Genomic DNA, 16282 nt, shown 5'->3' with positions numbered 1-16282 from the left:
TTTTTCAGTGAGTATCATATTTTACATTTTATAGATGTAGACTTTACAATATTGCTTACATTTAAGCTTGTATAACAAACATTATAAGTATAAATTAAACATTTAGAAGAAATTCAAGTGTAATGGACCAGTCTCTGTTATCCCGTTTCCAGAGAACACTCAAAAAAATGATTTTTTGATGCTGTTCACTTTATGTAAACAACTTATTTTGATTCAACACCATTGTATTAGGTTTCTGGTTCAAATTTAATTGCTTCATGTTAATTTGACTTAAAACAATTACTTTTTGACTTAACTTGATGTTTTCATATTAAAATAACATGTTTCAATCAAGTAAACTCAACCAGGACTCAATCAAACAAGACTTTCACAACCCATCATGCTTTGCAAAGGGCTGATCTAGGAGTGTAAATGTTGAAATAAAGTGTTATTTTAAGCAGTTTTTAGCAACATGAGAAAATGGAGAGACTTTTTAATGTTTACTGTTCTATTATGTTGGTATTTAAAAGTTTCTGTTATGTTAATAGTTTTGGGGTTACCATCGTGGTGAAGTGTAGAACATGTGCTTGGGTTGAGGACCTGCTAACAACAATTAAAGTTGTTTTAATAATAAAAACAACTGTTTTGGGCATGCCATAAAGGGAATATACCCACCTTCTGGGTAACGCCTAACAATAAGAGACTTTGCAGAGTGAAGATTTTGTAAAAGTTGTGAAAATGGTTCTTGAATGTGTCCAATGTGTCTTGAATGCTAAAATTAAGTTAACTTTGTGTGCAAATTTTATTTCAACAAACAGAAAAATTAAGTAGTTTGTACAAAGACTAGTCTTGTTAGATCTACGTAATAAAATTATGCAAAAGAATTCATTATATTTTTTAAGTAAATCAAGCATATAATTTTTATCAGTGAAGAACTCGTGTTTGAGAACATATTTACCATCCAAACTATTTAAAATTTTAGGAATAAAATCATTTATTTTATGCAAAGCATCATGTATTTCCATCACACAAAAAAACCAAAGCATAGTTTGACGTTTATGTTGCTTTACATTAAATAAAATGATTTCCAGCACAGTAATGATTTTATAGATAAAATAAAATGTACACAAACCTGAAATGCACTAGTTCAAAGGTGCTGAGAAACTTTCTCCAGAAGAGGATATGAAAAGCCTGCGATAAATAACTCAACCGCTGGGTTAAATCTGACCCAGGAGCTGAGAAACACAATAACTACCCAAACACTGAAAAAATACATAAAATAAAGTAAATAAAATTGTGGGGGTCCAGTTTATTTCTCTGGAGCTGTAAGTGTTTATGAAGTCAGCAGTGAATGACTCTAGTGTTCTCTCTTCTGTTCGGTGTATTCCTGCGGTCAGCAGACCTTAGAAACACTGCGCTGAATGTCTCTGACCGTGGGCAGATCTGGTGTTGACACTGGGGTTCAGGGGCCGTATTCACAAAACATTTTATCTTACCACTAAGAGTTCTCCTAAATAGCAGTAAAAGTTCTTAGCTAAGAGTTTTCTCTTAAAACTTATTCACAAAGCTGCTGAGAAAACTTTTACTAAGGAGTAGACTGAAGTCTTAAGCTAAGAGTAAGGGCGGGGCTGACCTTGTTGCTATGGAGTAATCCACACAGTGATTGGCTGATGGGGAGGAGTCAGCGATTTAATCATAGAAATATTTTAGAATGAGGTGTCATGTTTCCATATTAAAATAAAGGTTTAAAATACAAATGTTGCCATATTCAAATAAAGATTTTAAAATGCAGGCTAAGTGTCACTAATTAAACTAGTATACACAGTTAATTGTCCACCTCTTGGATGTCTTCATCTCAAGAGAATGCAGAATTCAAGCAACAAATTATGTTTTATAAACAAAGTTTGGGAGAAACACATTCAAACGGTCTTTCTAATCAGCTCGAGAGGAGGAATATATACACAGACGAGAGTCGACTCACCTATAGTTACTTCAGCAGTTTTCTGCATCCCTCTGCCACCCCGCTCCTCACTCTCAGCTGGGGATACGGGGGGAACTTTGGGTTTGGGCTAACTCCAAGCTCAGAGCCCTCAACCCCTTTGGACAGCACACCAAATACGTTTATTTTTATTTATTTATTTTTTTACTCTATTCAATCATTTGTAAGTGTGGACTCATGAAAACCACTGCCACAGGTATTGTCCATTGGACAATATTTATTTATTTGTTAAAAGTTTTTTTTTTTTGCCGTCTCATCGTAGATTCAAATCTATAAATAAAAATGTATTGCATTTATGAAGAAAAGGTTCAGCACCCAAGGCTCAATCGCTATTGTCTCAATGGTGTACAGTGTCTTTGGGTGGATTAGGACTGTTTGTGATTTGGTTCTAGTGATTTAGGGGTCCTCTTGACGACTAACGTTTCACAGATTTAGGAGCTAGTTTTAGCACTAAAATGCTTTGTGAAATACTCTTAGAGCAAAAATGTAGGACTCCTAAAATTCAGGACTGACACGCCCATTATTTTTAAGAGTTTCTCCTAAATCAGCAAGTTAGGAGCTACTTTTAGCCTCAAGATGTTTTGTGAATACGGCCCCTGAGCTTTAACAGAGCCAGATTCATTCTCCCTTCTCAGAGATACTTTATACGTCAATCCTTTTGTGTAGGATACACGGGTCTGAACAGCATCTGAAACCTTTTCATTTTAACTGAAGTTTCTCATTCAAAGTGCCACAAAAAAATCTGACTGCACGATTTTTTTCTGTTGTAAATACTTCATTCCTACTGTTTTCATTTCATTAGGCTGATTTGTGAATTTATCTGCTTGGTTACAATCATTCATCCAGTTAAAAAAATATCTTCCTTTGTGTTCAGCAGAACAAAGAAATTCATACAGGTTTGGAACAACTTGAGGGGGGAGTAAATTACAAATTTTTTTTTTATTTTTGGGTGAACTATCCCTTTAATAAAGACTGCTTTTATTTATTTATTTTTTAAAAGCTTTATTGGTCATTGACTCCTAAGCAGATACAGTCTGGCATATTTTATGGGTGTTACCCATGACTAATATGCCTACATCTTGTGTGCACAAAGTCCAAACTTTTCAAGTTCATTTAGAGTAAACAAGCTTAGTTTAATTTATTTACAATTCTCAGAATATTATCGGCAATTTCTGAACAATCAGCCATTTCAACTGAAAGATGAAGGCTATAATACTATTGTCATCCACTAGTTGTCCATTTTTTTCCATTGTTGGTGGGCATCTCTTTCAGTGGAAAGATTTCCTCTGAAACTTACTGATGAACAACACGGAAGCGCAGAATATAGAGCAAAACAAAACACCAGTCACGAATTACAAATCTAAAACAAGAGGATTTTTAGAGAGAAATCAATATAAAAAAAAGGGGGTCATGGGTCAGAAGTCACGCTTCCGCCAGCATTCTTCAAGCATACTAACATTTGCCCAAAGCCAGTTATTATGGTTTATAAACTTTTAAATATAAATATTTTTCTTTAAAAAAAAAAAAAAAAAAAAAAAACATTGTTTCACTTCAGAAGGTCTTTATTAACCCCCTGGAGTCGTATGGATTATATTTATGATGGATGAATGTGCTTTTTTTGGGCTAAAAAACTGGAGCCCTATTCACTACCATTATAAAACTTGGAAGAGCCAGGATATTTTTTAAACATAATGTAGCAATTATGTAGGATGGCTTGAGGGTGTGTGTTTGATTTTGGACTTAAAAGTTTTAAGCTGTAGAAACAAGAAACTGATCTTGTACCATACATGTAATTTTATTCATTTAAAAGTGTTGTTACTCCAGAACATTAAAGAAAAGCAACAGAAAGGTTTAATTTGTTAAAATTCTGAACACATTCATGTTCAAGCTCACAGAGACAAATAACCCAAATAGAAAATACAAATAATACTAAATAATACAAACTCACACGCAGAAACTCAGACTTCACAGTTCTTTAACACTGATGATGACATGACAATGAAAGGCAGAAATCTCAAAAAGTAAGTAGAGAGATCAAACAAAAACATAATTAATGAACAACAGGTGAACTGGATAACAATCAATGGAACAGACTGGAAACTAGGTCGAACAGAAAACAATGAAAACACACATTACCCACGTCCCCTACACTGCAGGAAATGACCCTATTAGAAGTAATTGAACATATTTGCTCCTGAGGCTTGAGCTTGGAGCATGAATCTTTCTAGAGACCGGTATTTAGTATGCTTGAATGATTTTAAATGTTTTTGAAGATCAGAATTTGTTAAGAATCTCTTATCGCATGGAGCGCAGTGATACGGCTTCACTTCGATGTGAACTTTTTCATGTATTTTCAGGTGTGACATCTGACCAAAAGCTTTCCCACACTGAAGACAGACAAATGGCTTCACAGTGGAGTGAGTTTTTAAGTGAAGATTAAAGTTGTGTTTCAGTGTAAAACTCTTGCCGCACTGAGCGCATGTAAACGGTTTTTCTTCAGAGTGAGTTCTCATGTGCATCCCAAGGCTTCCTTTCTGTCTGTAGCTCTTCCCACATTGACTGCAGCTGTAAGGCTTCTCTCCAGTGTGAATTCTGATGTGTTCTGTAAGGCTTCCGCTCTGTTTAAACCCTCGTCCACAGTGACTGCATGTGAAAGGTCTTTCTCCAGTGTGGATCCTCATGTGATCCTTCAGGCTTCCTCTACATGTGAAACTCTTTCCACACAGACGGCAGGTGCATGATGACCTTTTACCTTTCGTTCTTTGAGTTCTTTTCTGTGACACATTCTGTTTAGTCTTTGAGCAGCTAGAAGATTTTGCTCTAGTCGTGACATTCTGAGATCTCTGATGTTCTTCCTCTTCACTCAATTCTTCACTCAGATCTTCAATTTCCTCTTCACTAAATTCTTCACTTTCTTCTTCACTCAGTTCTTCTCCTCCCTTTTCACTCGGTTCTTCACTTTCCTCTTCCACTTTCATCAGATCTGAAACAAATTAAATTTACTCTCTCAAAAATCAATTAAACTGGAAATTGAAATAAATATTAAATGACCCAAATTGAAGTTTGAGAATTAAATTTCTTTTGAGTATAAATCTTAGGTGCGCTGTGGCAGACATGCAGAGAGTATCACATCATGATTTGTGAATCCAGGAGACGCGGTCCTCCAGTCTGAAACCAATTTATTTTTGATAGTGACTCTGATAGTGATTCAATTTATGTTATGTATAGCTCCAAAAGTTGGTCAGTTAGAAGACTGAAACCAGTGTCACCTTGATCTGCTGGATTTGTGAATTTTTCACAATAAGACTTTTGAAAAAGATTTTGAAAAAAAACCTTGTCCATCAGTCAAGAATGTGGAAAATAAACATTTTTCATTTTTAACATCTATTTCCAGTAAACTGCATTAATACAAAATTAATGCACAAGCCTGATGTCCGAAAGCTTTCACAGTGCAGTTTCAGTCGATTAACCCTTCATGAGTCGTTACAGGTGTGTGTGAACGGACAAATGAATAAAGTTCCAACATGAATTTAATAGCAATCCTCAAGTAAACAATTCAGAAGGTAGCAGCAACACACTATAAACGTAAGTGACCGGACCTCAAACAGAGGACAAGGAGCAACAAAGTTAGTACAAACCAATAGAATGAAATAATGATGAACACCTGTGCTGATTTAATGAATTACTACGACAACTAATGAGTGGCAGGAAAAATAGAAAAGCACAACAGAAACTAACTGAACATAAATGTGACACAGTTGTAATACTTCACTATTCAGATTTATGAAGAGTTCCACATATCAGAGGATGCTCAAGGAAGGGTTAACTGACCTGTATTCTTATAGGTAGACTTGGATCAGCTGAGAGTCAACTGATGCAAGCTTGACTGACGTGACCTGCCAGAACTGACGCTACGCTTGTTTAGTGAAGTTAAATGCAGGAACACACCAAGCCGATGCCGACAAACTTCTGGCAACAAAAGCAGACTGCAGACTAGTTTTTTTTCATGTCGGCAGCGTCTGTGTCCAAAGTTGACCTGACACACCAAACCAAACACTCGACAGCCAATGGCCAAGTAGCGTTCTGTGCCTGCGCAACATGAAATGCCTTTCCGTACCAGCAGGTGGCAGTAGCTGAACAGCCAATCAGAATGATCAGACGGCTCAACGAGCTCCAACACTGATTCAACATGTCGAATCGGCTGAAAAAAAGCCAACGAGGACCAACTTCAGCCGACGGTGCAGAACACACTGAGAAAACAAAAACTGCCCGACCGTCGGCTTGGTGTGTTCCTGCCTTCAGAGGCTTGTTCGACTTCAAGCAGCGCTGCACAGACCGATCGGCGGCTGACTTAAAGCAGTGCATGCCTGTTAGAAATTCTGTCCGACTTGAGACAGCGCAGACGCCATGTGACTGACGTGTGGCATCAAAGTACCGCGAGAGCGATTCGAGATCAGCCGGCTGATTCTTTCTGAGCTCCGGCTGTTGGCCGGATTCACAGCATGACAAAGATCATGTGTTTCATGTTTATTCTGAAAACTTCATGCTCAAATCTGTATTTTTATAACAGTTAAAGCTCTTTTCATGTAGTTGCGATGTTATATTGTGTCATGTTTATCAAAGTAAAACTGATAAAAACATAGACCCCACTATTGGTATTTATTCTTGTACAAACAGACGCTGTAAACAGTACATAACGTATTGAATGAAAATGTCTCTGAAACATCAGTGTATTAGTCAAATATTGCATTTGTTTCACTTCAGCTGTGAGAAAGCAAACGCAGCGCTACGAGAAGCAGAAAGTGTCCGACTTCACATCTCTGTTTTTATTATTTTAAGATGGGGACACGCTTAAGGACTAGCTAAAAACATTCTGAGACTGAGCTCAAGACACTAAGACTGTTTCCTTCGACTGAAGCAGATTTAAACACCGACTGAACACGACTGGCTCTGACTCAGGGATCATATCAAATTACATTCATAATCCGCCTTACAATCGATAAGTGTGTCTTACATGATGAGTTAACTGCCCAAAACTGAGACATATTTCACAAATGACAAACTATTGAAGCCTAGCATTACCCGACCAGATGGCTATTTTTAAACTTAAAAGCTGATATATCTAATGGTTTGGATCTTGTCATTATTGCAGCTGTGAAATAGGCTACTGAAACTGATAATAAGCGATTGTTCAAGTTTTCATAAATCAGGTGATTTAGTATTGACTCAATCTAGTGTTTATTAGAAACGGATGTTAAACATGAACATGATTTCGGAGTATCGCGTCAGCTGAATTCACAAGTCATGAAGAATCACATGCGATATTATTTACATTTCCTCACAGCGCAGATTTAAAGCCAACAGAAATCTGTAAATCAAACCGAAAACCATTAAAATATTCTTTGTGTGTCTTTCGTCTCCAAAACCTGAACGCAATGTTAGAGGATGGTGATTTAAAACACACGTGGACATTCGGCTATTGTTATCACGACTGATACGCGTTTCTTTCTGTTATAACACACTTCCGATCACATTCACACCAGCTCCAGTCTCTACAAGAGTTCAGAATGATCACCAACCTCCGTGTTCCTCCGTTTCTTCATCTTTCACTCCGCAGGAATCCCACATGTCTTCTCTCTCCTCTTTAACAAACTCCATTCCAGCGGCTTCTTCCTCTCTGACTCTGATCCGAGAGTTTATTGATGATGGTCAGTGGGAGGAGCTCAGCTGTGGGAATGGACACCATCAGTGACCAGGACTAGTGGAATGGACAGAGGTGTTTTCATAGGGTGGTCAGATAGTGGCACAGAAATCTTCAACATAAAAATAAGTTTGACTATAATGTACTGGACTGTTTTAGTGCTTACAACACATCTGAATACAGTTCATTTGTACTCAATTGTGTTTGAGATAGTAGTGAATTAGATCATGGAATACTGAGTGAATTTGACCATTTTTTATCCTCACCTCCACAGGTATATTAATAAAGAGGCTCACACTATAGCTAAAGTTATAGCTAAGTTCAACTTGTCCTTTCAGCTTGTTCTGGTCCTCAAAACCCCAATAGCTTGTTCTCCACTGTTGCATCTTCATGGATGAGACACGTAAAGATTATTCAACCGTCATTTGATTTTATATAATCAGTGAACTCTTCAACAATTCTGAGTTTGTTTCAAAAAACCTGAAACTGAAAAAACAAAATGTTCAAAACTGAATGTTTAACTTTCTATGTTAATTATTAAAATAATCATTGCAACAGTTCTATCAGACCTAAATTAAACAAAGGAAAACATGTCTTCTCTTCTGTGAACAAGGGCAGAAGTCAACAGAGCATGCCAGAATGAAAAATGAGTTATCTTATGCATTTAAATCTATTTAAATCTAGATTAAAGACGCATCTCTTTAGCCAAGCATTCACATAATGCATCTCATACCAGATCAACTGCACATGACTATCTTTGCTTAATGTTATGAACAGCAGCTACGCTAATTATTCTCCATTTGCTTTTCTGTTTTACCCCGTCCATCAGCTTCAGTTTGGATCCAGCCTCTTAAGAAGGCCTCAGATGACCAACACCTGTGAAGAGACGGCGCCAACTCCTGCGAGGACTTCAGAAGATGCAACATGCACATTCCCAAATTTCTATATATATCCTAATTATTATTAATGTAATTGATTATTTCCAGGAGCTCATTGCTTCTACCTTCAGTTAAACTGCTAACAGTGATTGTAAATTAATTGCCTAAATTATTACATTATTAGCTAACTGCATTCTCTAAATTGTCATGCATTCTCTGTAAAGCTGCTTTGAAACGATATGTATCGTGAAAAGCGCTATACAAATAAATTTTAAATGAATTGAATTTAAACATGATATTTTTTGCGCCTATCTTTTAGTACAAATGCACAGCGCTCACATATATTTGTGCATTAAAAATTACAAATCAGCATGTTTTACTGACATATAACATCTCATCTGACTGCAGATACTGAATAAGGACAAGGCGTTTCTCTCAGCATCTGACAGAAGTGTCTCCGGCTTTCACACGCGTCTTTCAAAATAAAAGTGGAATCAGAAAAAACAGAATTTAATTTTTTGTTGTTTCTTTGAATGCACACAATGTGACCCTCTCAGAACGGTCTTGTTGATAACACTGACGTACACTTCATCTTCTGTTCTCTGTTCACTGTTGTTCTGCTGAAGCTTTCCACACTCGTTTGACTTGTGTCTGGCCCTGAGGCAAAGTTGGAGTGTAAATAAAAATAAATAAACACAATATTGGTCAAGGTAAAAGGGAGACAGAAACAGCAGTTTCTCCACCTGTGGTAATGGAGGTCATCTGGTAGAGAGCTGTGCAGGTAAACCTCACTCAAGAGCAGCACTAGAGAGTGCGAGTGTGGCTTTAGCCTCCTTGTTAGTGCGCTGCACAGGGTGCCTGCTCTTGGGCTACGTCACATTAATGTGACCGTGTTTAACGACTGCGCTGATTATTTCTAGATGTTTACAGAACAACACTTCAGAAAGTTCTGATTCTCTGGGAAAAATCATATACTATGTAGTTCATTTAGTTACTTTAATTTGTGATTTTCTTCTTGTTTATTCCTTGACTTATTTTCAGCAGTTTTTCATTGAACTCATTCCAAACCGTTCTCACATGACCACAGCGACAGAAGCTCATAAACCGAGTAGATGTGAAGCCTGAGGCACGGGAGGTCAAAGGTCAGCATGGAACTCAGAATGTGAAAGGTCAAAGGTCAGCTGGTGAGGGGGAGTCGAGGTCATAAGGCAAGCTGAGTGTGGGTGATCAATGTCAAAGGTCACCATCATTCAATCTTTTTCCATGTGGTCAGTCATATTTATGCTCATAAATCCTCTGGAGTGATCAGTCCTCTTCAGCGGCGTCTCTATCAGTCTTCATCAGTTCAGCTACTAGTTTAGATTCTTTAATGTGGAGTAGCAAACCATACTAGTTCAAGTGTACATCCATTAGTTTCAGTGTGTACTACATTAAAGTCAGCATGAAACTGAAGTCACTAGTCTTTTCTCCTCTCTTGTGTCGTATATCTGAGTGAAACGCTTCTCAAACAAGAACAAATGTAGGGCGGGGCTTGATTGTGTCTGTGAGGAATTGATTGGATGGTTGTGGTTTGCTATTGGTGGATCTCATGTGAGTGACAGGTTGCCCCGCCCTCATCATCAGAGAAGAGATGAAGCTGCAATCGTAAGCTCATCTAATAATCATCTGCTTAGAGTCAGCCGTGAAGAGCACAAACTCACTCCTGCGCCTCGCCTCGCCTCTCTCGTGTGTCTCGTGTCGTTTAATGAGTGTGAGTGAAGAATCGCGTCTGCTGAGGGAGTGTTTGAGCAGGACAGCGGCTGGAGAGATGTGTGAGGATCTCAGCAGGACTCTGAATGACTGCAGGCATTAACAACAAGAGACACACACAGAGCTTATGGAAATCAGGCTTTCAGATGAAGATCAGCTGGAGTCTTTGGATTCTGGGATCCACTGGGAGCCGCCGTACCCTTATCCTCATCAGTTATGTGTTCATACAGAAATCAGTTCAAATCAGTTAAATGTTTTTATTTATACCAGAATATTTTCATACGGATACATACATATTCAAACATAATACAAGCCTCTTTCACAGGGTTTTCTAGCCTGGAATAATGATCTCATCTCTGTTAATACTTAATCATTTATTCAGAGGGTATGACTGATTGTTTTCCATAGATCCATTTTCTTTAAGTGTCCTTGAAAAGTTTGACTTGTCTAACAGTGCCAGACTGAAATGTCTGATTTAGTGTATTGGCATTGAAATTTTGAGTTATTGAGCTGTTTGGATACTATTTTAAATTATTTTACCAAGAAATGGTAGATTATAGAGATGGATCTGTAGTTACTGAGCACAGAAGAATCACGATTACTTTTCTTCAGCCTAACATTTGCAGTTTTACCAGTTTGTGTGAAACTCCTCGCTGTAGGGACTGATTAATGATATTCAGGACGTCTGGTAATAAGCAGTTCATGACTGTTTAGAGAAGTGTAGTGGGTCTAGAGCGCAGATAGAGGAACTCATGTGTGAGATGATCAGTGTGAGTGAACTGGAGCTGACATCAACTGACCAGCAGGATTTCAGTACCTGAAGATGGACCTTCTCAGGAAAACCATCTGCCATCTTTCTTTCCATCTTGATCTGTGGTTTGATCTTCTCCACTTTAGTTCAGGTCAGCTGTTATTAGTCAAATAAACACAGACAGAAACAGATACAGGAGAACTGGAGCTCTTTAATTATATTAATGATAGAAAAGAGAGAATACAGGACAGTCTCTGACTCCATATGATACAGTCAACTATATGAAACACTTCTATAAACACAACAATATTACTAATAACTCCTGGATAATATTTATATAAACTTAGTACACTTCTGATATACTTCATGCACTTGTGTTTTTAGGGATCGTTCACCCAAAACTGTCCACTTACTTACGATATATGGACAAAATAATCTCAAAATATTGTCTTTTATGTTCCACAGTAAGACAGAAAGTTATTCTTCTTTTGAGCAACATGAAGGTAAAGTGTCATTTTTCATCCTTTTAATAGCGTGAATAGTAATTATCTGCTAAAAAGAGTGTGATAAATGTACATGCATTACGAACACTAGCTGACAAGCAGGAATATGACATTAAACTGTGAGTCTAGCGGGAAATGAAGTCAGAATAAAGGGTGTTTGTGTGCATGTGTGCGTCTGCACTGATGTAGTGATCAGAACTGATGCTGAACGCAGTGTTCACGCTGAAACCTGCTCGTGTGTGGAGGATCCAGCAGACTGTTGGACCTGTTTTACTGCGGGAACATTGATCCTACAGCATTTCCCCACGACTGCAATGAGACGCTCTTTATGAAGGCAAACCATTGATCCACTACTCTGGATTATAACTCCTCTCCATCGAATGAGAAATTACTGCTGCTACAGAAAGTCAGCAGAAGCTTCAACAGTAAGTGTTCATCAATACATCTTTTGATAAAACTCTCTTTACTGTGTGTGTTTTCTTTATGAATCAAGAGTTTTCTCTGATAAACCTGTTTGTGAAGAACAGAATGACACTGTCTTCATTTCTTCAGTTCAGCTCTATTTCATCTGTTTAAACTGAACTGCAGGCGGTCTGTGAACGAGACGCAGGATTTTGCACTGAAACACAGCAGGCAAACGTGGCTCTACTGTCTCGAGAGTGTTCGTCCCGACTGTGTGTCGAATTCTGATGTGTGTCAGTTCTACAACAGCAGCGAACAGACTTCATTAAATCACCAGCATCAGGCCTCATGAACAAGTACAGTATACTGTCAGCGAGTGGGTTCAGAAACAGGAGGTAATGAAAAAAATAAGAAACTTTAACAAAAAATAAACTGTTGTACCACAAATTGGGAAAAATCTTACCAATAAAACTCAGGATTACATTGGGCAGAATGAGAAACGTGTAAGTCAGCAGCACCATGAACAAACTTCCCAAAATTAATTGTCGCTTTAGAGAAGTAAGAGATATTGCGTGTGAAAGACCGCGACGAGTACCAACAAAACACAGAATGATTATCGGGTAGGGGATAAAACAGCCGATCGATCGCTTCACACGTTCTAAAATACAGAGAATCAGAGTCTATGTCTGCAAAGATCAGAGGAACAAACCAGATTATCACAGAAACAACACTGGAGACTTTTAGTGAATGATGAGATTTGTACCAGATAGGATGAGAAACCAGAAGATATCGTTCAAAAGCAACACATGCCATAAAATACAGACCCACAATCAAACAATAAAAATACGCACTACGCCATTCATTTATCCAGATCGACTACATCTTCCGGATCTTTTGGAAATTCGATGATTGTTATCATCAACATACAAATGATCTGAATGAGATCTGAAAGAATCAAGTGACCGACAAAAACTGGAGCAGAGCGCTGAGATTTGATAAGAGCACACAACGCCAAACAGAGTTAAGATCATGATTGGGAATCTTCAATGGCTGAAATGATCCCAGACGAATACGTTTTCTGCAATATTAAGTTTCCTGATAAATTCCTCATCGCTCCTTTACGCCACAATTCATGTTCTTCATAATCTTCATCCAGTCCATTGGAAGCTGGTGTTTTGTCCCATTGTTTCATGAAATCTTGACAGGCAGCACTAAATAAAAAAAGTTATTTTTAAAATAAAACATGCCATTCAATTTCCTGTTGTAAAAATATATTTTTCTTTAATAAAAATAATAGGGGAAAATATATGGCATAATGTGTTTTCTGTGTGATTGTTGAAATACAGTTTCCTCAGTTACATTTTCTTCAGAGGAGATGTGTGTGATGTTAAAATGCTTAAAATACATTAAATGTAAGATTAAAGACTGAAAATCCTCCATCTGAACAATAACTGTTGTTGTGAATATTCAGTTCAGCTCAACTGTAAGTGTTCAATGGTTTATTAATGGAGGAATGAATCTGGAAGAACTTACGTTACTGACAGTAGTTTGTGTGTTTGTTCTGCAGGTCAAAGCGAGACGAAGCAGAAGGTTTGTGGAGCAGCACACAGACTGACAGATGTTTCACGTGTTTGAAGAGCTCTTCATTCGCTGCACTGGAAAAACACACATTTTAAAGCTTGTTGATCTGATGTAGGAAATGACTGAGATTACAGACTAACAATCTGATCAACGTGTGAAACTGTGATTACCTGAAAGGACACGATTAACTAACAATGATAGTTTGAGTGAAAAACCAGTCTAACTTTCAGAACTGGTTCGGCTCAACTGCGACGACTGAAGTAAACTGAGAAATGCTTTGCAGCTGCTTGATTTCATTTTTAAACTTCACTCAATGTTTTTCACATCTTCAGTAAAATAAGAAACCCACGAATGATCATGAGAGGAAACACAAATGACATGATCTTCCTGAAATATTGATTCTTCTGCTGCTTTTCAAGCCTGTTTTCTTTAAGAAATGGAAATCTGTGTAGTTTTTCCATTTGGATCTGCTGTACTGAAATCACACACAATGTTCATTAAAGGAAACTAGTTTAAACACAAATGATCACAGTGATTCCAGAGGCTGAAACACAAAGATAGTTGATGATATAAACTCACCAATGAGACGATCTCCTGATCTGACCTGGAATCAGACTGTGGACTGAAGACGCTGTTCATCAGAAGATGATGGTGTTTATGAGCTGCTCAGCGCTCTTTTATAGCCTGAATAACTCCAGGAAACATCAAACAAAGATGCATTAAACATCATTTAACACTTAATGTACATCCAACCGCATCAACAAACAAAACCAAACTTCAAATTAGAAAAACACTGAAACAAAGAGCCTCAAGTGTTATAGAGAGGAAAATGTGTACAGTGATATTGATGCTGTTGAAATTCTACAGCAAAGCGATGATATATCAGATCATTATTTAGTCTTGTGTATAATACAATTAGCCAAGGCTACAAAACCACCACCCAGCCATAAATATTGTAGAACCATCACGTCTACCACTAAAGATTGCTTTATAAATAATCTCCCCGAGCAGTTTCATCGCCTTAGTATACCTGACAACTTAGAAGAACTCGATGCTGCAACAGAAACTATTGGCTCTCTCTTTTCCAGCACATTAGATGCAGTCGCTCCTTTACGTCTAAAGAAGATTAAGGAAACTAATCCAACGCCGTGGTATAATGAGCACACTCGGGCTCTAAAACGAACTGTTAGAAAAGCTGAACGTAGTTGGAAGAAAACAAAACTAGAAGTTTTTCGCCTTTCGTGGAAAGAACAAATGATTGAGTACAGAACGGCTATAAGAAATGCTAGATCTACTTATTTTTCAAATCTCTTAATAGAAAACAAACATAATCCTAGGTATTTATTTGACACAGTGGCTAAATTAACTAGAAACAGAGATTCAACTGCTGACGTTTCCATAGAGCACAGCAGTAATGACTTTATGAACTTCTTTACTTGCAAGATTGATAATATTAGAGAGAAAATTATAAACATGCAACCGTCTACAGTTTCGCTTCAGACAGTGCACTGTAGTGTCCCTGAGGTAAAACTAGAATCATTCGCCGCTATAGGAGAGGAAGAATTATCTAAACTTATCAAATCATCAAAATCAACGACATGTATGTTAGACCCAATGCCGACTAAACTACTGAAAGAAATGCTTCCAGAGGTCGTAGGTCCACTTCTTGATATAATTAATTCATCTTTAACACTAGGATACGTGCCAAAAACCTTTAAGCAGGCTATTATTAAACCTCTTATTAAAAACCTCAACTAGATCCGAGAGATTTAGTAAATTACAGGCCAATCTCGAATCTACCTTTTCTGTCAAAGATACTAGAAAAGGCAGTTTCAACACAACTGTGCTCCTTTTTAGAAAGAAATGGAATCTGTGAGGATTTCCAGTCAGGATTTAGACCATACCATAGTACTGAGACTGCTCTCGTTAGAGTTACAAACGATCTACTCTTATCATCCGATCGTGGCTGTATTTCTCTATTAGTGTTATTAGATCTCAGTGCTGCTTTTGACACTATCGATCACAACATTCTTTTAAAAAGACTTGAAAACTATATTGGCATTAGTGGAATTGCTTTGGCATGGTTCAAATCTTACTTATCTGACCGTTATCAGTCTGTAGTAGTTAATGAAGAGATGTTGTATCGATCACAAGTTCAATATGGAGTACCACAAGGCTCAGTACTAGGACCGTTGCTTTTCACTCTGTACATGCTGCCCTTAGGAGAGATAATTAGGAAGCATGGTGTTAGTTTTCACTGCTACGCTGACGATACTCAGCTCTATATTTCCTCGCGCCCTGACGAAACCTACAAATTCACAAAACTAACAGAATGCATAGCTGACATTAAAAACTGGATGACAAGAAATTTCTTATTATTAAATTCAGAAAAAACTGATATCCTAATCTTTGGACCAAAAACTTCCTCACGAAAAAACCTTGAATACTCTCTCACACTTGACGGGTGCTCCATTAAATCTTCGTCCTCAGTTAGGAACCTGGGTGTGCTCTTTGATACCAATCTTTCATTTGAAAGTCATGTTTCTAGTATCTGTAAAACCGCCTTCTTCCATCTAAAAAATATATCTAAATTACGACATATGCTCTCAATGACAAATGCGGAACAGTTGGTTCATGCATTCATGACCTCAAGACTAGATTACTGTAACGCTCTACTGGGTGGTTGTTCTGCTCGGCTTTTAAACAGACTACAGTTGGTCCAAAATGCGGCAGCTAGAG

The 16282-nt window shown here is 37.6% G+C and overlaps 1 protein-coding gene across 1 annotated transcript; it reads right to left on the bottom strand.

The window, feature by feature from the left end:
- Positions 1-3757: 3757 nt before the first annotated feature.
- On the bottom strand, positions 3758-8061 carry LOC125250439 (gastrula zinc finger protein XlCGF7.1-like). The gene is made up of 3 exons (XM_048163013.1): positions 7946-8061; positions 7558-7736; positions 3758-4961 (listed from the first exon to the last, which is right to left on the bottom strand). The coding sequence occupies exons 2-3, from the start codon at positions 7634-7636 to the stop codon at positions 4147-4149; spliced, it is 894 nt and encodes a 297-aa protein (XP_048018970.1). The 5' UTR covers positions 7637-7736; positions 7946-8061; the 3' UTR covers positions 3758-4146.
- Between the last annotated feature and the right edge of the window lie 8221 nt (positions 8062-16282).

The sequence above is a fragment of the Megalobrama amblycephala genome, linkage group LG17 (genome assembly GCF_018812025.1).
Source record: "Megalobrama amblycephala isolate DHTTF-2021 linkage group LG17, ASM1881202v1, whole genome shotgun sequence".
Taxonomy (NCBI): Eukaryota; Metazoa; Chordata; class Actinopteri; order Cypriniformes; family Xenocyprididae; genus Megalobrama; species Megalobrama amblycephala.
This window is presented reverse-complemented; position numbering and strand designations above follow the sequence as displayed.